Source organism: Callospermophilus lateralis, chromosome 2 (genome assembly GCF_048772815.1).
Source record: "Callospermophilus lateralis isolate mCalLat2 chromosome 2, mCalLat2.hap1, whole genome shotgun sequence".
NCBI lineage: Eukaryota > Metazoa > Chordata > Mammalia > Rodentia > Sciuridae > Callospermophilus > Callospermophilus lateralis.
Genome location: NC_135306.1, coordinates 21,139,078 through 21,166,418, shown reverse-complemented (window position 1 = coordinate 21,166,418; position 27,341 = coordinate 21,139,078). Strand labels below are relative to the sequence as shown.

At 38.2% G+C, this 27,341-nt stretch overlaps 1 protein-coding gene across 1 annotated transcript in view; it reads left to right on the top strand.

Moving 5' to 3' along the window:
- The first annotated feature begins 20,356 nt into the window (after positions 1-20,356).
- The window catches only part of Hsdl2 (hydroxysteroid dehydrogenase like 2), a 63,811-nt gene continuing 56,826 nt past the window's right edge, over positions 20,357-27,341 (top strand). Inside the window, exon 1 of the mRNA XM_076845672.2 lies at positions 20,357-20,474. Coding sequence (XP_076701787.1) covers positions 20,458-20,474 — 17 coding nt within the window. The 5' untranslated portion in view covers positions 20,357-20,457. The remainder of the gene's footprint in view (positions 20,475-27,341) is intronic.

Sequence of the window (27,341 nt, the reverse complement as noted above, 5' to 3'; positions counted from 1 at the left end):
GGACAGAGGTAGAGGTGGACTTTTCTGGAGAGAAGAGGGCCAAGAGCCGGGTGCCCGGGAACGTGGGTGTGCCTTGCTATTTTATAGACACCCCAGAATTCCCCTTTATTTTTAAAATATATTTGTTTAGTTATACATGGATACAGCATCTTTGTTTATTTTACTTTTTTATGTGGTGCTGAGGATGGAACCTAGCCTCACATGGGTGAGGCAAGTGCTCTGCCATTGAGCCACAACCCCAGCCCCAGAATCCCCCTTTAAATTCCTGACTCCCTTTCTTCTAAAGGCAGGAAGAAGCAGGAGCACAGCGGGTAATCCCTCATGCTGGGAAGTGTGATCCTCCAGGTGTTAGCAAGCCACCTCACATTCTTTATTTGCTGACTGCCAGGCTTTCTGCCCCAGCCTCATTTGTTGAGGAAAGTGACATTTCCTGTCTCCTCAGGCCAGGAGGGACTGCAGGCAGATTGCTTTTTTGGCAAGAAAGTATGTAGGGAGTCAGTACAGTGGGCTCATTTTATAGAATTACTCTCTTAATCTTGTGTTCCCACCATCCTCATCTGTTTGTCCCCTTACAGTGTCATCAATAAAAGGGGGGGGGGCACATTGAGATGGTAACATTCATCTGTAGTCCCAACTATATTAGAGGTTGAGGCAGGAAGATCACTGGAGTCTGGAAGTTCGAGGTCAGCCTGAGGGACATATCAAGACCTCTTCTCAGAAAACAAAAAATAAAAAATGGGCAAATGACTTAGATAGACATATTTCAAAAGAAGATGTACCAATGATCAACAATATGTTGAAAAAATGTTCAACATCACTAATCATCAGATGCAAATATTTTCCACAATGGGGTATTATTTTTACTCCAGTTAGAATGGATATAATCAACACACACACACAAATACACACACACACACACACACACACACACACACACACACAATGCCCCTGAAGATGTGGACAAAGGGGAACTCTCCTATGCTGTTAATTAGCCTTTAAGGAAAAGAGTAGGGGGGTTCCTCAAAAAACTAGAATAAGAACTACCACAGGATATGCAGCAATCCTATTTACTGAATTAAAATCAGTATTCCAAAGAGACATTTACACTCCCATGTTGATTGCAGCACTATTTATAATAGCCAAGATATGGCATCTACCCAAGTGTCCCTGGATGGGTGAATAGATAAAGAACTATGATACATGAAATATTATACAGCCATAAAAATAATTGCATCTAATGTGGATGGAACTGGAGGACATACATTTGAAAGGGTAAAGTTTCTTAGCTGCAAAGCCTGAATTAAAGTATAAAAGACCGGGAATTGTATTGTTAAGTTCCTCTGCTACACGCAGAACCTGAAATTCCTGAGGCAGTTAAGACAAGGCCCTACTGGCCATTAAGCTGATTAATAGCCTAGGGCCCTGTGCAGCTTGTCACGTAGGCATTTAGGCCCTAAAACCAATCAGTTTGAATGTGTACCCTGCTTAGGAGTGACCAATCACCCCTGCCCAATCTGTTCCCGCCAATGAATGTACTAATCATGTTTCAGAGTTGTTGTTCAATTTTCCTGCACCTCATGCTGATTTGTTCTGATGTATGCAAAGCCCCCGCCCTCCCCAAGAAGTGTACTTAAGCGCTGCTCAACCCCTGCCCGGGGCTCTTGGCCGCTCTCCCTTCTTGAGTGGGCCGGGAGCCCCAGTGCGTTGGAATGGATCCCCAATAAACCCCCTTCTGCAATTGCATGAGTCAGTCTCTTGGTGGTCTCTTCCTCAGACCCTTACACATTAAATAAAATAAGTCAGACACAGAAAGACAAATATCATATCTCATCTATGTGGAAGCTAAAATGTTCATCACGAAGAAGAGAATATATGGGCTAAGGTTGTGGCTCAGTGGCAGAGTGCTTGCCTAGCACATGTGAGGCTCTGGGTTCAATCCTTAGCACCACATAAAAATAAATAAATAAAATAAAGATATTATGTCCAACTAAAAAATAATGAAAAAAAAAAAAGAAGAGAATATAATAGTGGTACTGACCTTGGAAGCAAATGGGGGGACAGAGGGTTGGAGAGAGGATGGTTAATGAGTACAGAGACACAATTGAATGGGAGGAATTGCTTCTAATATTCTATAACTCAGATTGACCACAATTGATTGAATATTTCAAAGTAGTGAAAAGCCAGCCTCTACCTCAGAGCAAAGCCTGTCCAAGGAAGAGACATGATCTTTGTCCTTGGAAAGACCCACAGAGCACTCCTAGGCATATTCCCACCCTGCTAAGTTATTTATCTACAAATAACAGGAGAGATCTGCTGTACTAGGTGTCCCTGACTCAGTCAGGCTAGATGGGGATCCATAGCAACCTGCTAGCAGCCACCAATCAGCATGAGACAGGGAAATACCTGGGATGCCAGATGACCCTCCCAGTAGTTTACTGTGGTTGATAATATGTTGGGAAACCATGTAGTTCAGCATGTACACCCCTCTTGACTTAAACCAATCAGTTCAAACGAATCCCCCTCTTGTAGTAACCAATCACCCCTACCCAACTTGTTCCCTCCAGTGAATGTGCTAATCATGTTTTAGAGTTGTTGTTTGATTTTCCTGCGGTGTGTGATGATTTGCTAAGAGATGCTATGATGTATGTGAGGTCCCTGCCTTCTTCAAAGAATGTATAAAACTGCTGCAAACCCACCAGTTGCTATGTGCGCGCGGAGGACTGAGCTAGCTTACAATAAACACCTCTTTGCTGTTACATCGATCTTGGTCTCTGGTGGTCTTTTGGGGATCCCGAAATCGAGCATAACAGTAGCTATAGAGAACATTTTGAATATTTTCCACACAAGGAAATGATATATATCTGAGGTGATAAATATGTCATTTATACCAACTTGATCATTATACATTGTATACATGAATTGAAAGTTTACATTGTACTCCATAAATATGTAGAGGCAAGTGCTCTGCCATTGAGCCACAACCCCAGCCCCAGAATCCCCCTTTAAATTCCTGACTCCCTTTCACTATGTGTCATTAAAAACAAAAATTATGGGGCTGGGGATGTGGCTCAAGCGGTAGTGCGCTTGCCTGGCATGCGTGCGGCCCAGGTTCCATCCTCAGCACCACATACAAACAAAGATGTTGTGTCTGCCGAAAACTAAAAAATAAATAATAAAATTCTCTCTCTCTCACTCTCGAAAAAAAAAATTATTTAAAAACACACAATAATGGCAAATAACAAAATTTTTAATTCAAATTAATTTTAAGCTTATAAAAAATTTGCAAGAGGGAGGGAGGATAGTAGAGGATAGGAAAGGTATCAGAATACAACAGTTACTAATAGGGCATTATGTAAAAATGTGGATGTGTAACTGATGTGATTCTGCAATCTGTATTTGGGGTAAAAATGGGAATTCATAATCCACTTGAATCTAATGTATGAAATATGATATGTCAAGAGCTTTGTAATGTTTTGAACAACCAATAAAAAAAAAATTTGCAAGAGTAAGGAACTCTCATATGCCTTTACTCCAAATGACCAATATCTTAACATTTTTCCACATTTGTATTAATATCTTCAATTGAAAAACCAGCCTCTATCTCAGAGCAAAACCTGTCCAAGGAAGGGACATGACCTTTGTCCTTGGAAAAACCCACAGAGCACTCCTAGGCACATTCCCACCCTGCTAAGTTGTTTATCTACAGGAGAGATCTGCTGAGCCAGGTGTCCCTGACTCAATCAGGCTAGGTGGGGATCCATAGCAGCCCCCTAGCAGCCACCAATCAGCATGAGACAGGGAAATACCTAGGATGCCAGATGACCCTCCCAGTAGTTTATGGTGTTGGGGAACCATGTAGTTCAGCATGTACACCTGTCTTGGCTTAAACCAATCAGTTCAAATGAATACCCCTTTTGTACTGACCAATCACCCCTACCCAACTTGTTCCCGCCAGTGAATGTGCTAATCATGTTTTAGAGTTGTTATTTGATTTTCCCGTGGTGTGTGATGATTTGCTATGATGTATGTGAAGTCCCTGCCCTCTCCAAAGAATGTATAAAACTGCTGCAAACCTTGGGCTCAGGGCCTCTTAGAGTCACCAGTTGCTGTGTGTGTGCATGGAGGACCGAGCTAGCTCGAAATAAACACCTCTTTGCTGCTTACATGGATCTTGGGTCTCTGGTGGTCTTTGGGGGTCCTGAATTCGAGCATAACACAATAAAAAGATGAAGAGACCTGCACACTTTGTCCTCAGTGATTTAAGAGTAGATGAATATTTATTTCCCTCTACCCCATAATACATGGTACTAAGAACAAAGACATTTTACATAACATTTACATAACTCCTTGCAGTTGTCAAACCAGAAAATTTTTATTGATAGGATATTTTAATCTATACAACATTTTCAGTTAGTTAATTGTGCCAACAGTGTTCTTTTTTTTTTTTTTTTTTTCCTATACAGGAACTAGTCCAGGATCTTTTACTGCATTTAGCCTCTCTAACCTGTTGCAATTCTTCAGTTTTTCTTTGTTTTGTTGTTGTTATTGTGGTTTTTGTTTTGTTTTGTTTTTAAGACATTGTCATTTTTTTCTTCTTATTCATCTTTGTGATGGTGTAAAATAACCAGGACAATTAGCCCTCCAGGGGACATTTGGCAACTTTTGGAGACATTTTTGGTTTCCAAAAATCAAGGGACTAGAGGTGGGTGGAGTGATGGTTGCACAACAGTGTATTTAATGCCACTGAGCTATATATACACTTAAATATGGTTAAAATGTTAAATTTTATGTTAGGAATTCTTCACCAAAGCAAATGAAAAAGCTGGGAGGCAGTATGAGGGCATCTACAGATTCTGTAATCAGCAAAGCTGATAAATATAGGGGCCTCCTAGAAAAAAGGATTATCCAACTCAGAAGGTTAAAAGTGCCAAAGTTGAGAAATCCTGGTGTAAAGTATTAGCATAGCCTTGCTAAAGGGAAGAAGTGTGTATATCTACCAAGCAAACAGTCTCATTTCTAGAAATGTATTCTAGGGTTGTATGCATAAAGGTTTTTTTTTTTTTTTAATAGCTTTATTTTTTTTTAATTTTTAAAAAATATTTTTTAGTTGTTGATGGGCCTTTATTTTATTTATTTGTATGTGGTGCTGAGAATCGAACCCAGTGCCTCAGACATGCTAGGCAAGTGCTCTACCACTGAGCCACAACCCCAACTCCTATAGCTTTATTTTATTTATTTATTTTTATGTGGTGCTGAGGATCAAACCCAGGGCCTCAAGCATGCTAGGTGAGTTCTCTCCCTCCCTCTCTCTCTCTCTCTCTCTCTCTCTCAGCCAACTCCACCCAGCCCACATAAAGGTTTTTATTGCAACACTATTTACTATAGAGATATGTTTTGAAACTACTTAAATATCATACATTTGTGTTTGGCCACAAATGAAAATTGCTAAATTAATTTGGAATACATTCATATGAAGGAAAACTGTACACCTATTTTAAAAAGTTAAGGTTGACTTGTGTGCAAATTTGGAAAGATGTCTATGATAACTCCAAGCAAAATACATCTCTAATATACTAAGTTAAAAAAAGATTCCAAAAAATAGAACACTCATGGTCTCTTCACTATAAAAGTCATCATAATTAATGCAATAAATATTTCAGCCTTAAAGCATACATATAAAACTTAAAAATGTGGGGCTGGGGTTGTGGCTCAGTGGTAGAGTGCTTGCCTAGTGCACTCTACCTCAGAACCACATAAAAATAAATAAAAATAAAGGCACTGTGCCCACCTACAACTATATATATATAAACTTTATCATTATTAACTATGAAGGCTGGTATTGGGAAAAGAACTCTCACTTTCTTGATTTTTAAAATCATGTATTGGCCAAAAAATACAGATATCAAAATACCGTGATGATATTAATGACCTACAATTACTAATTAAATAATGACTGACAGTAATTAATGAACAAGAAAAGGCATGGCTAAGAGTCGGTTTTTTAAAAAATATTTATCTTTTAGTTTTCTGCGGACACAACATCTTTTGTTTATATGTGGTGCTAAGGATCAAACCTGGGCTGCATGCATGCCAGGCGAGCGCGCTACCACTTGAGCCACATCCCCAGCTCATGGCTAAGAGTCTTATGGGGAAGGTTATCAGGAGCAATTGCCAAACACTCAAAACCCCAGGGTTTTCTCAGAAGGTGATTCTGAGGCAGGATGAGTGTCTTGTGGATGAAGGGAAGAAAGTTTTGAAGAGATCTTTGACTCTCCCAAAGCCATTGACAATGTCTCCTCTTGGTCGCACATATTGTTGGCTTCTGCCCATCAGTTATATTTGACTGGAGAAGTATAAAACATCTTAAAACATCACAGTGGCAAGTTATAACAGTTAAAGCAATGCTTTTCAAATGGTAGGTTTGAGTTCATTAATGAGTTATTGAATTTACTTAGTAGCTATGATCTACTTTATTTTATTATTTTTTTTTAAAGAGAGAGGGGGAGAGAGAGAGAGAATTTTTTAATATTTATTCTTTAGTTTTCGGCGGACACAACATCTTTGTATGTGGTGCTAAGGATCGAACCAGGGCCGCACGCATGCCAGGGGAGCGCGCTACCGCTTGAGCCACATCCCCAGCCCTCTGATCTACTTTAAAAATAAAACAAGACAGTTTGAATTCAAATAAAATAGAAAACTGTGTACTAGGTCTAGATAATAATTAAATTATTTATTTGTGTGGGTTGTGATCAATAAATTTGAAGATTAATGGATTACACATTTTTAAAAAATCTGAATACACAAGCTCAGGGTTAGAAGAGTCCTTAGTTGATAACTTAAGTTTAAAGTTATATATTTTTAAAAAATATTTATTTATTTATTTTTTTAGGTGTAGATGGACACAACACAATGCTTTTATTTTTATGTGGTGCTGAGGATCGAACCTGGGTCCTGCCCTGATAGGCCAGCGCTCTACCGCTAAGCCACAATACCAGCTCCTAAAGTTATTTTTAATATCATATTCTTAATTTTTTTTTTTGATACCAGGGATTGAACTGTGGCACTTAACCACAGAGCCACATCTCTAGCCCTATTTTGTATCTTATTTAGAGACAGGGTCTCACATGAGTTGTTTAGTGCCTCACTTTTCCTGAGGCTGGCTTTGAACTCACAATCCTGCCTCAGCCTCTCAAGCCGCTGGGACCACAGGCGTGTGCCACTGTGCCAGGCCCTTTTATGGTAATTTTAAAAACATTAATAATATAAAATGAGAGTTGGGATTGTGACTCAGTGGTAGAGTGCTTGCCTCACATGTGTGAGGCAGTGGGTTCGATTCTCAGCACCGCCTATAAATAAATAAATAAATAAATAAAGGTTCATCAATAACTAATAAAAACATTATATATGTGTGTGTGTATATATATATATAATGAGGTGCGATGAGTAGTGGTGCATGCCTGTAATCCCAGTAGCTTGGGAGGCTGAGGTAGGAGACTGGCAAGTTCAAAGCCAACCTCACGGGATGAGGACATAGCTTAGTTGAGTGCTTGCCTCACCTGCCCAAGCCCTGGGTTCAATCACCAGCACATACAAAAAAAAAAAAAAAAAAAGAAAGAAAAGAAAGAAAGAAAGAAAAGAAAAAAAGCCAGGTTCAGCCACAGGGAGACTTGCTAAGCAACTCAGTGAGACCCTGTCTCCAAACAAAATACAAACTAATGTTGGAATGTCACTGGGTGGTTGAGTACCCCGAGTTAAAAAAAAAAAAAATATATATATATATATATATATATATGTATAAAATGAATTAGAATATCACATCCAGCTTTAAAGATACAAAGCATTATTTTCTTTTTTTTATTTTTTTATTGGTTATTCAAAACATTACAAAGATTGCAGAATCACATCGGTTACACATCCACATTTTTACATAATACCATAATAGTAACTGTTGTATTCTGCAAAGCATTATTTTCTTTAAGGTATTTCAAATTTATATATCCTCTTATTTCCCTACTAGCCCTTTAGAGAAACTCATGCTATTTTTTCTGGAATTAATTATACTATTATATCATAATACTATTAAATAACATTTTTCTGCATAAATATAAAATTTGAACTTTAAAATAACAGTGCCATCTGGTGGTTATTCTGAACATTTTTTAAACCTTTATTTTATTTATTTATTTTTTTGTGGTGCTGAGGATCTCTACCACTGAGCCACAACCCCAGCCTGAACATATTTTTTTTTTCAGACACAATACCTTTATGTATTTATTTATTTATTTTTATGGGGTGCTGAGGATCAAACCCAGTGCCTCATACATAGAGGCAAACACTCTACCACTGAGCTACAATCCCAGCCCCTGCACATTTATTTTTATTTCCCTTGGGTATATACCTAGGAGAGGAATTGGTATTTTGGTATGGGAATGTCTAGTAGCTGGTAACTACATTTAACTTGAGAGATTGCCAAACCCTTAACAAAAACTGCTGCACCATTTAACGTTCACTCCAGCAATTAATGAGGGTTCTAATTTCTCCACATTCTGACCAATACTTGTTATTTTCCATCTTTCTCTTTTTTTCTTTCTTGTACTAGGAATTGAACCCAGGGCTTTATACATGCTAGGCAAATGCTCTACCACTAAAATCACCCCAGCCATTTTTTATTTTGAGACAGGATCTTGCAAAGTTGCCCAAGCTGGCCTTGAACCTGGGATCATTCTGTCTCCACCTCCCAAGTAGCTGAGATTACAGGCAAGCAACACACCCAGAATACACCTTTTATTTTATTATATTTTTAAGAATTTAACCTTTAGGGCTGGGGATGTGGCTCAAGCAATAGCACGCTCGCCTGGCATGCTATGCCAACACCACATAAAAATAAATAAATAAATAAATAAAGATATTGTACCTAAAAAACTAAAAAATAAATAAATATTTTTTAAAAAGCCCTACTTATTTGTTTTTATGTGGTGCTGAGGATTCAACCCCGTGCATCACCCACTCTAGGGAGCCACAACCCCAGCCCAGCATGCACCATTTTTTGATTTGTAGCCATTCTAGTCATGTAAAGTGGATTCTTCTTGCATTTCCCTATCAACCAATGCTGGTGAGCATTACAGGTTGTTTTGAGAAACATTTATTCAGATCCCTTCGTTGCCTAGTCTGGCCTGAAGCTCCTGGGCGCAGGAGATCTTCCTGCCTCAGCGTCCTAAGTAGTTGGGACTATATAGGTGCAGGACACCACTCCCAACTCTTTGCCCATTTTATTATATTGGGTTATTTATCTTATTATCCTCAGACACATGATTTGTAAATCTTTTCTCCTAGTTTGTAAATTGTCTTTTTATTTTTGTCATTTCCTTCCCTCCTCCTCCTTTTCCTTCCTCTTCTTTTTTCATCTTTCCCCGCCCCCAGTGCTGGGGATGGAACCCAGGGCCTCACACATGCTAAGCAAGTGTTCTACCTCTGATCTACATCCCCAATCCTTAAAAAAAAAAAAAATTGAGTCAGGGTCTTGCTAAATTGCTCAAGTTGGCTTGGAATTTGTAATCTTCCTGCCTCAGCCTCCCAAATAGGTAGGATTAGAGATGCATATCACTGTACTCAGTTTCTTTTCACTTTTTTGATGGTGTTCTTTGATGCACAAAAATGTTTAAATTCTTCTGTAGTCCAATTTATCTTTTTTTTTTATTTTTTGTTGCTTGTGCTTTTGATGTCATACTTAAGAATCCATTGTCAAATTCAAGGACAATGAAAGTTTACCTTTGTGTATTCTTCCAAAAGTTTTATAGTTTCAGCTCTTATATTAAGGTCTTTGATCCATTTTGAATTAATTTTTACATAAGGTATGAGGTAGGGGATCCAACTTCATTCTTTTTCATGTGGGTATCCAATTTTCCCAGCACTATCTGGTAAATAGACTGTTCTTACTCAAATTGAATGACCTTGGCATGTTCACCATAGATGTATGGGTTTATTTCTGACACTCAATTCATGGTGGCGTGTGCCTAATCCCAGCGGCTTGGGAGGCTGAGGCAGGAGGATTGCAAGTCAAAGCCAGCCTCAACAACTTAGTAAGGCCCTAAGCAACTCAGTGAGAACCTGTCTCTAAATAAAATATAGAAAGGGTTGGGGATGTGACTCAGTGGTTGAGGGCCCCTGGGTTCAATACCCAGTACCAAAAAACAAAACAAAGGAAAAACAAAAACAAAAAAACAAAAAACCCAAACCCTCAATTCTATTATGTTAGTCTATGTGTCTATCCTTATGCTAGTACCACATGGTTTTTGTTTTTAAATTAGTGGGACAGATTTATTTTTTAGAACAGTTTTATGTCACAGAAAAACTGAACAGAAAGCACAGAGTTCCTATATCACTCTCCCTACCATTACTATCCCTAATTAATGTTATAGATTTAATATGATCAATGAACCAATGTTGACACTTCGTTAACTAAAGCCCGCAGTTTACATTAGGGTTTAAGCTTTGTGTTGTGCATTCTGTGGCTTTTGAGAAACACATAATGGTACCAACTCACCATTGTAGTATTATACAGAATGGTTTCACTGCCCTTAAAACCCTGTTCTCGGGGCTGGGGATGTGGCTCAAGTGGTAGCTCGCTGGCCTGGCATGCGTTCGGCCCGGGTTCAATTCTCAGCACCACGTACAAACAAAGATATTGTGTCTGCTGATAACTAAAAATAAATATTAAAATTCTCTCTCCTCTCTCACTCTCTCTTTAAAAAAACAAAAACAAAAAACAAAAAACAAAAAAACCCTGTTCTCTATTGATTCCCCCATCTCCCCTAACTCCTGACAACCTATGATCTTTTCACTGTCTCCATGGTTCAGCCTTTCCCACAATATCATATAGTTGGAATCATACAGTATGTGCATGTAATTGTTTGGACTTTAAGGGTCCTCCAAAGATGAAAGGTGGGGTCCCCAATGTGGGAGGCAGCAGAAACTTTAAGAGGTGGGACTAGTGGGAGGTCTTCTGGGCATTAAGCACATGCCCTTGAAGGGGATTGTGGAAGTCATCCTTTCCTGCTTGCTGTTTTTGCTCCAAGGCCTGTGAGATGACCAGTTTTGTTCTACCTTGTGCCCCTGACAGGAAGTGCTTCCTTGCTACAGACACGATTCAATGGGGCCAGTCAATCATGGCCTGGAACCTCCAAAATCATGAGCCAAAATATACTTATAAATTGATAATCTCAGATGTATCTTATAGAGACAGAAAGCTAACACAGTACCTTTTTCAGGTTGGTTTCTCTCATTTAGTAATATGTATTTATGGTTTCTGCATGTCTTTGTGGCTTGAGAACTCATTTCTTTTTTTTTTTAATATTTATTTTTTAGTTTTAGGTGGACACAACAGCTTTATTTTATTTTTATGTGGTGCTGAGGGTCGAACCGAGCGCCCCGCACATGCCAGGTGAGCGCGCTACTGCTTGAGCCACATCCCCAGCCTGAGAACTCATTTCTTTATCACTGAATAATATTGCATTATTCAGATACACCAGTTTATTTATTTACAGTGTATAACATGATGTTTAGATGTATGTACACATTGTGAAATGATTAAATCAAGCTAATTCATGTTTTTATCATACATTTAAGGTTTAATCTCTTAGCAATTTTCAAATATATAATCACCATGCTGTACAGTAGATCTCTAGAACTTCTTCACCCTAAATGAATTTTGTGCCTTTTGACAAATATCTTCCAATTTGACTCCCACCCCATCACCCTCATTCTATTCTCTGCTTTAAAGAAAATTTTTAAAAAGATTTCACATAATTGAGATCATACAGTATTTGTCTTTCTGTGCCTCATTTATTTCACTTAATTCAATTCATTTCAGGCTCATCCATGTTTTTACAAATGACAGGATTTTCCACTTTTTTTTTTTTTGATACCAGAGACCAGGTTGAACCCAGGTCACTTAGCCATTGAGCCACAACCTCAACCCTTTTTTATATTTTATTTTGAAACAGTGTCTTTCTAAGTTGCTTAGGGCCTCACTGAGTTCTGAGGCTGGCTTTGAACTCGAAATCCTCCTGCTTCAGCCTCCCAAGCTGCTGGGATTACAGGTGTGTGCCACCTTGCTCGGCAGGATTTCCCACTTTTTAAAGGCTGAATAGTATTCCAATTCACACACAGATGCACACACATATACACTATTAGCTTTTCATTGTTGAGACAAAAAACTTGACAATCAGCTCAAAAGGAGGAAAGATTTATCTTGGCTCCGTGTCACAGTTTCAGCCCATGGTTGCTTGACTGTTACTTTGGAGCCTATAACAAAACAAGATATCATGGCAGGAAGAGAGAGAGAGAGAGAGAGAGAGAGAGAGAGAGAGAGAGAGAGAGAGAAGAAAGGGGCCAGGGTTCCAATAACCCCTTCAAGGACAGCCTCCAATGACCCAAGTTCCTTCCCCTAGAACCCATCTTCTAAAGGTTCCACCACCTCCCAACAGAACCCTCAGCTGGAGACCAAGCCTTCAACAAATGTATTTGGGGAGTGGGGGCAGATATTTAAGATTCAAATCATAACAATATACAATATTAAAAAAAATCCATTCATCCATTGGTGCACTCTTAGGTTGATTCCATATCTTGGCATTTGTGAACACTGCTGCAATGAACAGAGGAATGCAGATATGTTTGATATAATGATTTCATTTTCTTTGACTATCCCTATATCCCCTCTCAGAACTGCTTTTACCTCTTCCCATAAATTTTGATATATTGTGTCTCCATCTTCATCTGTCTCAAGGTTTAAAAAACATTTTTTACTTTCTGTTTCTTCTTTAACCCATTGGTTATTTAGGGGAGTGTTACTTAATTTCCATATTTGTCTTATAACCATGTAAGTTGATACCTACTTAACTTTGACCACATAAAAAATTTCTAGTTTAACATCTCTGGCCACATTTTGTTCTTGATGTCACAATTTACACCTTTTACTTTTACTTCATGTATTCATGACCAAATAAATTCATTATATATTGTGGCACAGTTTTTTAAAAAATATTTTTTAGATATTGATGGACCTTTATTTTATTCATTTATTTATATGAGGTGCTCAGAATTGAACCCAGTGCCTCATACACGCTAGGCAAGTGCTCTACCACTGAGCTACAGCCCCAGCCCCTGGGCATATATTTTTTTTAAATTGCATTTTAAACTTTCATACTAGAATTACAAGATATTTTATACCATTGTTAGAGTATTCTGAATTTGACTGTATTACTACCTTAATAGTTTTATGCCTTTGTATTTTTCATCTTGTTAGCATCCATTTGTTTCAATTTAAAGAGCTTCCATTAGTATTTCTTGCAAGTAGGTTTCTATAAGGGCACAGGTACTGGGAGTCCTGTTTTATCTTGCTGATGACATTACTTCTACTTTTTACCCCCATGGTGCTGGGGATTGAACTCAGGACCTTGTGCATGCAGGGCAGGCACTGGATTACTGAGCTATACATTTAGCCCCTCCTTCCACTTTTAATGACTGTAGTTCTGTAATTTTAAAATCTGGAAGTGTGAATCCTCCAATGTTGTTGTTCTTTTTCAAGATTTTCCTGACTATTGGAAATCTCTCACAATTCCATATTTAAGGACAGGCCTTTCCATTTCTGTTAAAAATAAGTCAGTTGGAATTTTGATAGGGAATATGTTGAATCCAAAGATTTTTTTTTTTTTTTTTTTTTTTTTTAGAGAGAGAGAGAGAATTTTTAATGTTTATTTTTTTAGTTTTCGGTGGATACAACATCTTTATTTGTATGTGGAGCTGAGGATCGAACCCAGGCCGCACGCATGCCAGGCGAGCGCACTACCGCTTGAGCCACATCCCCAGCCCCCTTTGGGTTTTTTTTAATATTTTTTAGTTGCAGTTGGACAGAATAATACCTTTATTTATTTTTATGTGGTGCTGAGGATCAAACCCAGGGCCTTGCATGTGCTAGGCAAGTACTCTACAGCTGAGCCACAACCCCAGCCCTCTTTAAATAAAGGGGTGGTGCTAAGATCAAACCCAGTGCCTCACACTTGCAAGGCAAGTGCTCAACCACTGAGACACAACTCCAGCCCCCAATAATATATTTCATTTCTTAGTTTACACTTCATTCTTCATTGCTTAGTCACTGCTTTCCAAAACATAAGTATACAAAGGTGGCTGGGTCTTGAAGAACTTCCTATTTATTACCAGCCACATTCTGTTCAAAGTTAGCCTTCCTCCATGAATATTTTTCGAGCACTTTTTTCGAGGTGAAATTCACCATTTTAAAGTGAACAAATCAGAACACTGAGCATATTCACTATTGTGCAACTATGACCGATATCTAGTTCTAAAATATTTTCATTATCCCAAAAGGGTTGATGTAAAGCAATTACTTCCTATTTCTCACTTCCACTCAGCCTATGGCAACCACCAATCTGCTTTCTATCCCTAAAGACTTGTCTATTATGACATTTCATTTAAATGAAATCATACACTATGTGATCTTTGGTTTCCTGACTCCTTTCACTTAGTGCAAGTTTTTGAGTTTCATCCACATTGTACTTATCAGTACTTCATTCCCTTTTATGGAGGAATAACATCCCATTTATTACATATGCCATATTTTGTTTATGTATTCATCAGTTGACAGATATTTGGGTTATTTCCACCTTTTGGTTATTATGAATAACTCTGCCATAGAACATACCTCTTCATATTGTTAGGCCTCTGTGTAGAGCCCTGAGCCTAAGCCTACGTGTCTCATGTATTCAAGTTAATTTTAATTCGGGGGCTTATTATTCTTTCTGCCCCTGATCATTTGTCAGAACCTCTCCCAAATTCCCAAATTCAGATCTCAAGGAAAATGGGCCGGACATTGATCCCTTCCCTACCTCCAGGTCCCTAGGTTCTTTATGCATATAGTTGTTCGACCTGCCTAGAATATTACATACCAAGGAGAGAAGCCTTAATTAAGCCCTCCAAATGAAAAATCCTACCAACCCTTTCTTCCCTGAATCATGAATGCCAATATGTTAACTCTACATTTACACAACTGAGATAACCTGTGTTTGGTAGGCAGGCAATGTTTCATTACTTCCCAGTTGTTCATGTCTACTTTTATCCCTGGTCATGGCTGATTTGCAGGTTGAAACATTTTACTAGTGTTTTTGTTAGTATTTGAAACTGAATAGATACACAGAGAAGATAGGTTCTTGGAATTACTCTGGTTCCCACAATTAGGGTTAGTCATTAAACTCCTTTAATTATATAAGCCAACTCAGAATTCTCCTAGTAAGTTCCCCTTTACCTTCCCCCTTTAATTTAGTTTAAACTAGTCAGATTAAATTACTGTTATGTATAACCAACATTTAAAGGAAAGAAATTCGTATGAAAGAGTGTGTTGCAGCAAATAGCCCATCAAGGAAATATGGAGTATTTTGAGTTGGTTTTATCAAGCAGATATGGAGTGAAATCAGTGACACTTATTTGGCATTCAAAACTAGTTTTCTTTTTTTTTTTAATATTTATTTTTAGTTTTCGGCAGACACAACATCTTTTTTATGTGGTGCTGAGGATCCAACCCAGTCTGCACGCATGCCAGGCTAGCACGCTACCGCTTAAACCACATCCCCAGCCCTCAAAACTAGTTTTCAAATCATTCTTTCTTCATTGATTTTTTTTTTTCTTCTTTTCCAATTTCTTTTCAGGTCCTAGTTTCTGGAACCTGATAATGTTACCTTATTTAGAAAAAGGATCTTTACATGTGATTAAAGATTCTTAGATTGGGAGATTTTCCTACATTGTATTCTGGCTGGGCTCTAAATGCCATTACAGATATACTATTAAGGGGAAAAGAGGGAAATCTGACACACACAGAAGGCAATGTGCAGATGGAACAGAGAGATTTGAAGATGTAGGCCTTGAATGTTGGTGTGATGCAGTCAGAAGCCAAACAATGCTGGTAGTCACCCAGCCAGTAGAAACTGGAAGAGGCAATAAATGGATTCTCTTCTAAGCTTCCAGTCAGGAGTGCAGACTTGCTGACACTTTGATTATAGCCCAGTGAAACTGATTTCAGACTCTTGGCTCCAAAACTATGAAAGAGTAACTTTCTACTATTTTTTTTTTTTTCTTGTTTTGGTATCCAAGAGCCACTTAACCATTGAGCCACATGCCCAGCCCTTTGTCCATTTTTTTTTTTTTTTTTTGTGGTAGTGGGGATTGAATCCAGAGCCTTGTACATGTGAGGCAAGCGCTCTACCAACTGAGCTATATCCCCAGCCCAGCCCTTTCTTATTTTACATACATTTTATTTAGAGACAGGGTCTCATTAAGTTGCTTAGGGCCTTGCTAAATTTCTGAGGCTGGCTTTGAACTAACAATCCTCCTGCCTTAGCCTCCTGAGTTGCTGAGATTACAGGTATGTGCCACCATGCCCAGCAACTTTCTGCTATTTTAAGCCACCAAGTTTGTGGTGTAATGTGTTATGGCAATCAAGGGAACATGTGCTGGTGACTTTCATACCCATATCTTTGAAACCTATAAGGTAAAGGCTATGAAATGTATTATTTCCAGGTTTAATAAATGATGTGCTTGCTCAAAGTTGCTCACCAACATCTTCATTTGAGTGTCTGATAGCAATTCTGAATACGGTGAGTTTGAGATGGTCATTTTCCACTGCAATGGGTTTATACTAATTAAATTACAAGTTTAGAGGCAATAAAAAAAGCAATACAATAATTTTAAAAATGCAGTTTATTTCTTTCTCTCATAATGGTATGGAGGTTGGTATATGGTCCAGGTTGAAAAGGCAACTGTCCTTTGAGGATTATGCAGGGACCCAGGTGCCTTCCACATTGTTTCTCTGTCATACCCTAAGGTAGTGGGGATTCCCCACTACCACAAAGTATCTTCAAAGTATCTTCCCTGGATGAGTAACAACAGCAAATTTTCAGCAAATATTGCAGTTCTACTGAATCAGAAACATCATAGTTGAAACCCAGTATTTCCTTTTTTACTCCTTTGACATTGAACCTAAGACTTGTACATGTTAGGAAAGTGATCTCCACCTGAGGTATATCCACAGTCCTTTTTTTTTTTTTTTTTTAGTTTTCAATGAATCTTTATTTATTTATATGGGGTGCTGAGAATCGAACCCAGTACCTCACACATGCTAGGCAAGTGCTCTACCACTGTGCTATGACTCCAGCGCCATCCACAGTCCTTGTTTTAAATTTTCATTTTGAGACAGGGTCTCGCTAAATTGCCTAGGCTGGTTAATTGTACTACCTCAGCCTCCCAAGTAGCTGAAATTACAGGAATATACCAATATGCCAGCATTTTTTTTTTTTTTGAAAAAATAATGGCAAATTTACCATCGTTAACTTTTTTTTTTTGGTAGTGCAGGGATGGAAGCCAGGGCCTTGTGCATGCTAAGCAAGCACTCTACCACTTCTTAAGTATACAGGTCAGTGGCAGTAAGTACACTCTCACTGTGTACAACAATTACACATCCATCTCCATCAGTCTCCAAAACTTTTTTCATCTTCTAAAACTGAAACTATGTCATGCCCCCTCCTACTGGCTCCAGACAAAACCACCTTTCTACTTTCTGTCTCTTTGAATTTGACTACTCTATATCCCTCATATAAATCAAAGTATTTAGTATTTGCCCTTTATGGCTTATTTAACTTTACATGTTTTCAAGGTTTATCCATGTTGTCACATAAGCCACCATTTAAGGGTGAGTTAATATTACATTGGATATTTCACATTTAGTTTATGCATTCATTCAAGGGACACTTGTAATCTATTTTGAAGAATGCTGCTACAAAAATGGGTATGCAAATCTCTTTGGTTTTTCCTTGGGGTCTATGCACAGAAGAGGAAGTGCAGGATCATGTGGTGATTTTTCTTTTACATTTTCTTTGGTTTTGCTAAGTTGGGAAGATTGATCTCAAACTTGTGATCCTCCTAACTCAGCCTCCTGAGTCTTTGAGATTACAGGCACATTTTCCTGTGTCTAGCTATTTTTAATTTTTCAAGAAACTACCTTCCTGTGCACAATGTGTTTTTTTAATTTTTTTTTTTTAGTTATATGGACACAATACCTTTATTTTATTTATTTTTATGTGGTGCTGAGGATCGAACCCAGTGCCTCACATGTGTGAGGCAAGAGTGCCACACTGAACCACAACCCCAGCCCCCCACAGTGTGATTCTGATTTATGGTAAAGTTTGAGGACCACTGTCTTAGGGTTTTGTCTTCATTTGCATGAAGACTGACTGAAGTCCATATCTATGTCCCAACCTACAGGAAGGAGGATGGAAAGCTGAGGCAAGCAACAGACATTGCTTAACTCACTTCTGCTGACATCTTATTGACTCAATCTCATGACTATATGTCACTGCAAGATTAACATAGCTAAATGTTTCCTGTGGATGAAAGCACAATAGTGGTCTGCTGCAGGATTTCTGCTCCAGTATCCCCAATCTTGGTTGTGGCACCACTGTCCTCCCAAGAGTTTACACTAGAAATCCAGCAGTCATGTTTGACACCACATCCAATCATTAGTTAAATCAGGTCGGTTCTTAAGCCTCTCTTTCCATTTCCACTCTTACTGCTTTAGGTCAGGTTACCTTTCACTTTTCTTATTACATTATTATGAGCTTCTGTGCCATCTATTCCCAAGCTATTCTTCACATTGTATCCAGAACACTTTCTACATTGTTCATTCTAAGCCAAAATCATTCATCTTTTAAAACCAGATCTAATAATGTTCACAAGTCCTCCTCTTCCTCAATCCCACCTACCTCCTCTAATATTAATCAAATACTAGGTTTATCAATGTAATAGTGTAGGAGCTCATAGATAACTCAAAATCATACTATAACATAGACAAAATATTGAATACAATGGATTAAATTTAAACTACCTCTAATAATTTAGGAATAAATTTATCTTCTACAAAAGTATAAAAAACAGCATAAGTACAGGTGTTCAGTTTCACAAAACAGCAACATTATGACTGAAAAGTTGGCTAAGGTTTTTAGTTTTGCCACTTAGCTGAACTCTCCTTTTATTTAACAAATGGAAATAGAAGCACACCACTCAAGGAAGTGTAATCTAAAAGACCAAGGACATACGTGCTTTCAAAAAGGAGGGAGTTTTTTAGACGTTATGCAAGAGACGCCACCCTATACATACCCTTCAGCAAAAGCTCCCAAGAGTTAGTGGACAGTTCATCTTTTCAACCGTCTTTATAACTCTCTAAGACACTTTTAGGATAGATCTCCTCCCACATATACACGGTGATCTTGTCCTGTATCTCAAGTGACCTGTGCGTGGTAGGGGCTAATATTTGCTGAATAAGTAAATTCCTCAAGTCTCGAAGAACCATATAATGAAAATACCTATAAGAGACTGACAGGTTGGGCAGATGACATACGTGAGTAAACAGAGCCATTACAGGCCTACAATACACGGGGCAGTTACATACCCCACAGCGAGATAGTTTCCTTAAGTAGGCGTCCTATATCAACCTCCTTAGCGTTCTGTCTACCCCTACAAAATACAAAACAATTTCTTCATTTCAAATATGCCATGGCCTTTGGTTCACTTAAGGGTGGCTGAGTTACTTCCAGGCTTAACTTCCAAAAGGAAAACCGAATCCCAGAATTGACCTTATTCTAGGAGGAAAACTTTCCTTCTCCAAATTTGGCTTTTGCTGCCGAGATTTAGCATGACTTCTTCAGCGCGACTTCTGAAAAGATCTCTGTTCCAGAAACTGCCCTCTCAGCTACCACAGGCTACCCACAGACGAGTGAGATCAGGAAGGCTTTACTCCACACGGGGTGGGCGAGTGGAAAGGCGACGCTGGCTGGCTTCTGCCGACCGAAAGAAAGCATTGCTAAAGGGGGCATCCGAGACCGCGGCGGGCCGGGAGCCAGGCTTGAGGATGGGGTGGAGAGAAAAGGTGGAACTGAAAGGTCGAGAGCCAAAGCACCCCAGGTAGTCCCTGGAGCTCAGGGTCCCCAGCGGACCGGTCACTCGCCTGGCCCGAAACTGGCACTAGGAAAACCCCCAGGCGCCAGCAAGGACGTAAGTAGCTATTGACGTGCCCCGTACGGCAGACGCGGGCAGAGGTCCATTGTCCCCGTAGAACCCCGGGAGAGGGGCGGGGCGGAGGTGCCTCTCAGGGCGCTTGCGCAGAGAGCCGGTTTCCAGGGCCCTGGCTGAGCGCGGGACAGGCACGAACGCGGAGCTCCGGCGGCCCACTGCGTGCGCAGGCGCACTCAGCGATCTCCGCCTTCTTCGAGTGCCCATCCCCTGCGGGCCTCGGGGGCGGGGCCTCGGGGGCGGGGCCGTTGAGGAGCTCAATGCGCATTGAAGTTGCGCCTAGTGCTCCCGGCTAGCAGCTGCCGCCACCTCCTCAGGTCTGCGGAAGTCATGTTACCCAACACCGGGTAAGGGGCTGGGGACTGTGCGGGGAGAGATCGGGCTGGGTGAGTGCATGGCGCGGTGGGGTCGCAGCGAATCGCCCGGGCAGTGAAGGTGCTGGGCGTTGGGTCCTTAGGACCTGCAGTAGTGCGTGGAAAGTAACCCCAAGTTGTGTATTACAGGGGGCCTCCGTGTAAAATCCTCTTCCTCAGGTAAAGAGTCTTGAGTGGTTTTCCCCCTACTTAACCCTACCTTGGGTTTAGAAGCAGTTACGTGGGACTAGCCGAATGCCTGAAAATTCTAGGTGAAAGGTCACTGGAACAAGCTAGTGACCTTGTTGTTTCCACTTGTTCGGAACATTTGATTTTAGAGTTATAAGATGATTGGGATACTTAAATGATCTTTAAATTTAGTAACAAATTGCTCTTAAAATGTGATTTTTTTTTCAAAGTTTTAAGCGAGATAACATATAACAAAATTTGCCATTTTAAGTGTACCGTTTGGTAGTGTTAGGTATGTTCACCTTGTTGTGCAACTGATCTCCAGAACTTTTCATCTTGCAAAAACACAAACTGTGCCCATTAAACAGTGCCTCCCAGTTTTCCTTTTCCCTGAAGCCCCTGGCAAATACCATTCTACTTTGTTTCTGTGCAGTCTGGTTACTTCCAGCTGAATGACAGTGGATACATTCTGAATTATCTTGAAACAGGTACTTAGCCAAAAGGCTTTAATAGTTCAAAAAGGTATGAAGTAAAGAAGAATCTTTCCATTATAATCTTTCCATTATAGGGGTTTATAAACTATTTTATATACCATCCAAACAGGGACACTTATTTGAAAAAATAGTAGCAAACTCCATTTTGGCTTTGCTTCTTTTACTTAACATGCCTTGGGATATACAGACATTTTCAAAGTACCTGCAGGTCTTCCTCCTCTTTTTAATGATTGCATAATGTATTACATAGTTTTACCTTTATTTAGTTAACTTGTGCCCTATTTTTTTGATACCAGATTCTTTTTTTTTTTTTGTTTGTTTGTTATTCCATCTTTGCTTCCATGATTAACCCTGAATTCTGTTTGCACAGTGAGTGTGTGTGTGTTTGTGAGCATATCTCTAGGATAAATTCCTGCAGGCAAAATTGCGGAATCAAAGAGTATATGTACTTAAATTTTGATCATTGTTACAAAAGATACATAGATATTTGCCTCCAAAAGGGTTGCATACCCAAAATGATGAATGAGGTTTTCTAATCCAACCTGTTGAATTTGGTCAGAACAAAATATTTGATAATGAAAATCTAATTAGAGAAAAAAATGGCTCCTCATGATACTTCAATTTTGTATTTATTTCATCACAAGTGAGGATGAGGATCTCCTTATAAATACAAACCATGGAGCTTTTTGACTCCCAGAGGCTATTTGGTAATATCTGAAATTTTTGATTGTCATAATTGTGGGGAGATTCTAATGGCATCTAGTGAGTGGAGTCAACTAGATGCAGGTAAACATCTTACAGTGCATTGACAGTTCTACAACAAAACATTATCTAGTCCAAAATGTCAATAGTGCAGAGGTTGAGAAGCCGTGGTTTAAAGCCAGCTATGTATCTTTTTAATGACTGGCTTACCCAGTGAGATTTTTGATTGATCTTTGAGAACTTGCATATTTTAAAAATTTATTCTTTTATCATATGTGTTACAAATACTTTCTCAGTTTTTTAAAATTGTGTCTTGGGTTTGATTATGTTATTTGTTTAACATGAAGAAATGTGTTTTTATGAAGTCAGAACTATTAATCTTTTAAGGCTTTTGTGTTTTTGGAACAAGCTCAAAGGCCATGTGTCACATCCATAGCCCAGTTGTGCCAGGCCAAAGAAAGTGCCCAGAGACAGCGTCCAAGACGTGATTTATTAGGGAAAGCTTAGAGTGATCAGTGACTGCTCCAAGAAGAGTTCAGTGACAATAGACTGAACTGGTAGCTCTTCTGTCCTTCGCAGTGCTTTGCAAGCAGTGTCTACTTTCCCTCATGTGTTTTATCCAGTGGCAGCCAGCTGGACAAATGACACATAATCTTTTCCAAGTGTTCTTAGTTTGGCACCCATTCCCACTTAGAGAGGTTTTGTTTTGTATGTTTGGTTGCAGAAGCAGTGATATCATCAGCATTAGCTTGCATACATGACCAACATATCAAGGAACAACTATTCTGGTGAACATGTAAGAAACTAGCTTTCTACATATAACACTTTCTTCATATAATACTAGTAAATCTTCAATTTGAATTTCTAGTGTGCATAAGAGAAAACCAGTGTCTTACAAGATATATGATGTATTTGGACTTTCTGACTCAGGTTTACTTGTCATTGTTTCCTAAATTTTTTGGACAGAAAGGGGGCATTCAGCAACAAGGTATTTTATTGTCTCTCTTTTCTTTAGGGATGATGATACACCATGTTTATACACACACACACACACACACACACACACACTTTAAATTAACTTTAAAGTATTTTTATGGTTCTCTACTTTTTTAAAAACTATTTTTAGTTGTCGATGGACCTTTATTTTATTTGTATGTGATGCTGAAAATCAAACCCAGTGCCTCAGGCATGCTAGGCAAGCATGCTACCACTTAGCCACAACCCCATTCCCTGGTTTTCTACTTTTAAAATTTTTTTGTTTGTGTGTTTGAAAGGGATCAAATCTAAGGCTTCATATGTGCTAGGCAAGTGCTCTATCCCTGCACTACTCCCCTAACCCTTATTTTTATATTTTTATAAATATTTTACATTTTATAGCATTTATATATGTGTGTATATGTGTGTATATTTTGCATTCAGACTTTTAAAAAGTAAGACATAGTTTTATTAGAGCTGGAGGAGTTGCTGAAGAAGGAATGTTCAATTTGAATTTCTGAATTCAAGAGTGGAAAAGTCCTTGTAGCACCTAAAAACTGGAACTTACATTCAGGAAAGTAGGATGGCTTCCCATGTTCAGAGTTTTTCATCCACTTGAGATTAATTTTGGCACGGAAGAAGTCCACTTCATTTTGGTTCTGATAGCCCTCCATTTGTTTCAGCAGCTTTGACCTAATAGTTAATCCTTTTCCTTTTGTCAGAAATTCTACTACTATCACATGTGAAATTCTTGTATGTATAGGGATCTATTTCTGGACTTTATGTTCTGTTATTGTGGTCTTTCTGTTCATGCAATGGTATCAAACCACTCAATTACGCTAGTTATATAAAATATGTTAATATTGAGAAAAGCTAGTTCTTGCCTCATTTGGAAATATTTTTTTTCAAAAATTTCCTGATTATTCTTGGGTATTTATTTTGTCAAATGAACTTTAGAATAGTTTGAGAAGTTTTTTATTTTTTTTAATTAAAAACTTTTTTTTTTTTTTTTTTTTTTGGGTGTGGTGTGCATGGTCATAGTCCCAGCTATTTGATAAGCTGAGGCAGGAGGTCATTTGAGCCTAAGAGTTTGAGACAAGCCTGGACAACATAGCAAGACCCTGTCTCAAAACCAAAACCAAGGGCTGGGGTTGTGGCTTAGTGGTATAGCACTTGCCTAGCACATGTGAGGTACTGGGTTTGATTCTCAACACCACATATAAATAAATGAATAAAATAAAGGTCCACTTACAACTAAATGTGTGTGTGTGTGTGTGTGTGTGTGTGTGTGTAAAATTAAACAAAAACAAAAACAAACAAATCATTTTCCTTTTTAAAAATGGTTAAAAATTTCTTCACATTTACCCTGATTTTCAGATGTCAGAGAATTTTAGTAAGTTAGGTGTAGGTTATCTCTACATTTGCAAGTTTTAGCTACCTACCTATGGTATTTGAGAAATGTGGATTCTTTCTCTGAGGTGCTCTTGTCATTAAAATTTTGGTTCTAATGCTTAGGAGCTGGAGGAGATCCTTGGTAGTACCAGTCTAGCTGCCTTTGACTTTCTTGCTGCCATGCCCTCGGGCTCTGGGTGAGGAGGAGAAGCCCTTTATTCTAGTGGGAAGCAGTCCAGCTTTGTCCTGGGCAGAGGGATGGGCCTTTTAAAGCAATAGCTGGATATTTTCATGTGAATATTTACATTAAAAAATCAATGTAATAATCTGTGTATACTACTTTTTATATATGGAAAAGGGAATATTACATATGCAGATGTAAAAATGTCTTTTATATATATATAAAAGACATATATATATATATATAGTGTGTGTGTGTGTCTGTTTGCATATTTCTGGAAAAATAAATACAGAAAGGATCAACCAGAAATCAGTGAAGCATGTAACCTCCAGGTAAAGTACCAGACTTCTTTGAGTGTACATTAGTATAAGATTTTTTTTTAATAATTTTTAATTTGTTTTAATTAGTTACACATGACAGTACAATGATCTTGACATATCATACATTTGAATCAGATGGGATATAATTTCTCATTTTTCTGAGTGTACAGGTTGCAGAATCACATTGGTCATGCAGTTACGTATATACATACAGCAATAATAATTTCTATTTTATTCTGCTGTCCTTCCATTCCCCCCTTCCCCTCCCCTCCCCTCCCATCACTTTTCTCTACCCAATCTAATGTGACACACTTTTTTTTTCCTCACATTGTCATACATGTATTCTGTATAAAGATGAGGGTCTCCTTCCATTTTCCGTGCAATTCCCCTTCTCCCTCCCTTTCCCTCTAGTACAAGATTTTGACTTTTAAACCATGTACATATTTTACAATATCCCTTATCAAAGATGAAGGGACAGAAAAACTAAAATTGAATTAAGAAAGAAACAGCTACATATCAAACTTAATACATAAACATACAAGGAAAAGAACAAATTCTTTTTTTTTTTTTTTTTTTGAATTTTTAAGTATTTATTTTATTTTAGTTCTCGGCGGATACAACATCTTTGTTTGTATGTGGTGCTGAGGATCGAACCCCGGCCGCACGCATGCCAGGCGAGCGCGCTACCGCTTGAGCCATATCCCCAGCCCAAGAACAAATTCTTATAATTTCTTAAAAAAATATTTATTTTTTAGTTGTTGTTAGACACAATATCTTTATTTTATTTATTTATTTTTATATGGTGCTGAGGATCAAACCCAGGGCCTTGCGCATGCTAGCCAAGTACTCTACCGCTGAGCCACAACCCCAGCCCCAGTTCTCATAATTTTTGATGTATAATCTGTCTATACATTTTAAAGGGATTTGAGCTAAAGGCAAAAAGAAGCACAAAGAAATCTTGAATTCTGCTTAGTAGACTTATTACTGGCATTGGCATAGTTATTGGAAGACTATTGTATCTTATGCTTCATACCTCTCTCTCCTTGCTCTGACTCCTTAACAGAAGAATGGATGGGATTCTTACTCCTCTTCCCTTTGATAGGAGTGAGAGATCCTAGAAATTCTTTTTATAGTTTCCGACTTGGCCCACAGGGCCATTGTCCTTTTTCTTTTAGAGTCATTTCTGTCAGCATCATGTTCTTATTACTGAAACTGTCAAGGCCTGGGATTCTTAGATCTCAAGTGTTTATCTTAGGCTTTTTTTTTGGACTGTACTGGGCATTGAACCCAGGGTCTTATGCATACTAAGCATATACTCTCAACAATATATTTTAATTTTGTCTTTTTTAACCCTACAATCATTATTTTATTATTAAAAATCTTTAGATTCTATACTTATTTACCCATATCTTTGGTTTTCATATCTTCTTGAATCTCAGACTTTCCATCTGGAAACTTCTAATTGAAGTAATAAGACATAAAGAAGAAGTATATGGACTGGGGTTGTGGCTCACTGGTAGAGCTCTTGCCTACCATGCGTGAAGCACTGGGTTCAATCCTTAGCACCACATAAAAATAAAATAAAGATATTGTGACCATCTATAACTAAAAAATAAATATTTAAAAAAGTAAGAAGTATATGGATTGCAATGAAATAAACATTGTTGCCATTATTTGTAGATGATATCATCCTACACAGAAAACTAAAATAATGTATAACTAAATTATCAGAATTAATAAGAATTTGACTATTTTAGGATCTAAAAGTCAATGAAGAAAAATAATTTAGATTTCTATACATGAACAAAAATCTGTAAGAAATATAGAAATATAGTACATTTATAAAAGTATAAAATTCAAAATCCTGAGTAGGGACTCTACTATAAAACAAATGATCTATATCTTTCAACAAATAATGGTTTATAGGATGGAAGGGGAACTAGTACAGATTGAGATTTATGTGTGAAATATGATATGTCAAGAACTTTGTAATGGGGGCTGGGGATGTGGCTCAAGCGGTAGCGTGCTTGCCTGGCATGCGTGGAACCCGGGTTCAATCCTCAGTACCACATACAAACAATGATGTTGTGTCCGCCGAAAACCAAAAAATAAATAAATATTAAAATTCTCTCTCTCTGTTTAAAAAAAAAAAAGAGCTTTGTAATGTTTTGAACAACCAATTTAAAAAAAAGAGATTTATAAGATATGACAAATGCAATGTGAGAGCCTTAATGGATCCTGATTTGATCAGACCAACTGTAAAAAGACATTATTGAGAACATTATAAAAGTTTAAATATGGACAGATACTGGATGGTATTGAGGGATTTTTTATTTTCATAAGCATAATAATCATGTTATATCAAAAGTGTTTATCAGAAAAGTAAATACTAAAGTATTCTTTTTTTTAACATTTATTTTTTAGTTGTAGATGGACACAATACCTTTATTTTATTTTATTTCTTATGTGTTAATGAGGATCGAACCCAGGTCCTTGCACATGCTAGGTGAGCGCTCCTCTGCTGAGCCACAACCCCAGCCCCTAAAGTATTTTTATGTGAAATTATATGACCTTTGGGATTTGTTTTCTGATAATTGCTTTCAAACTT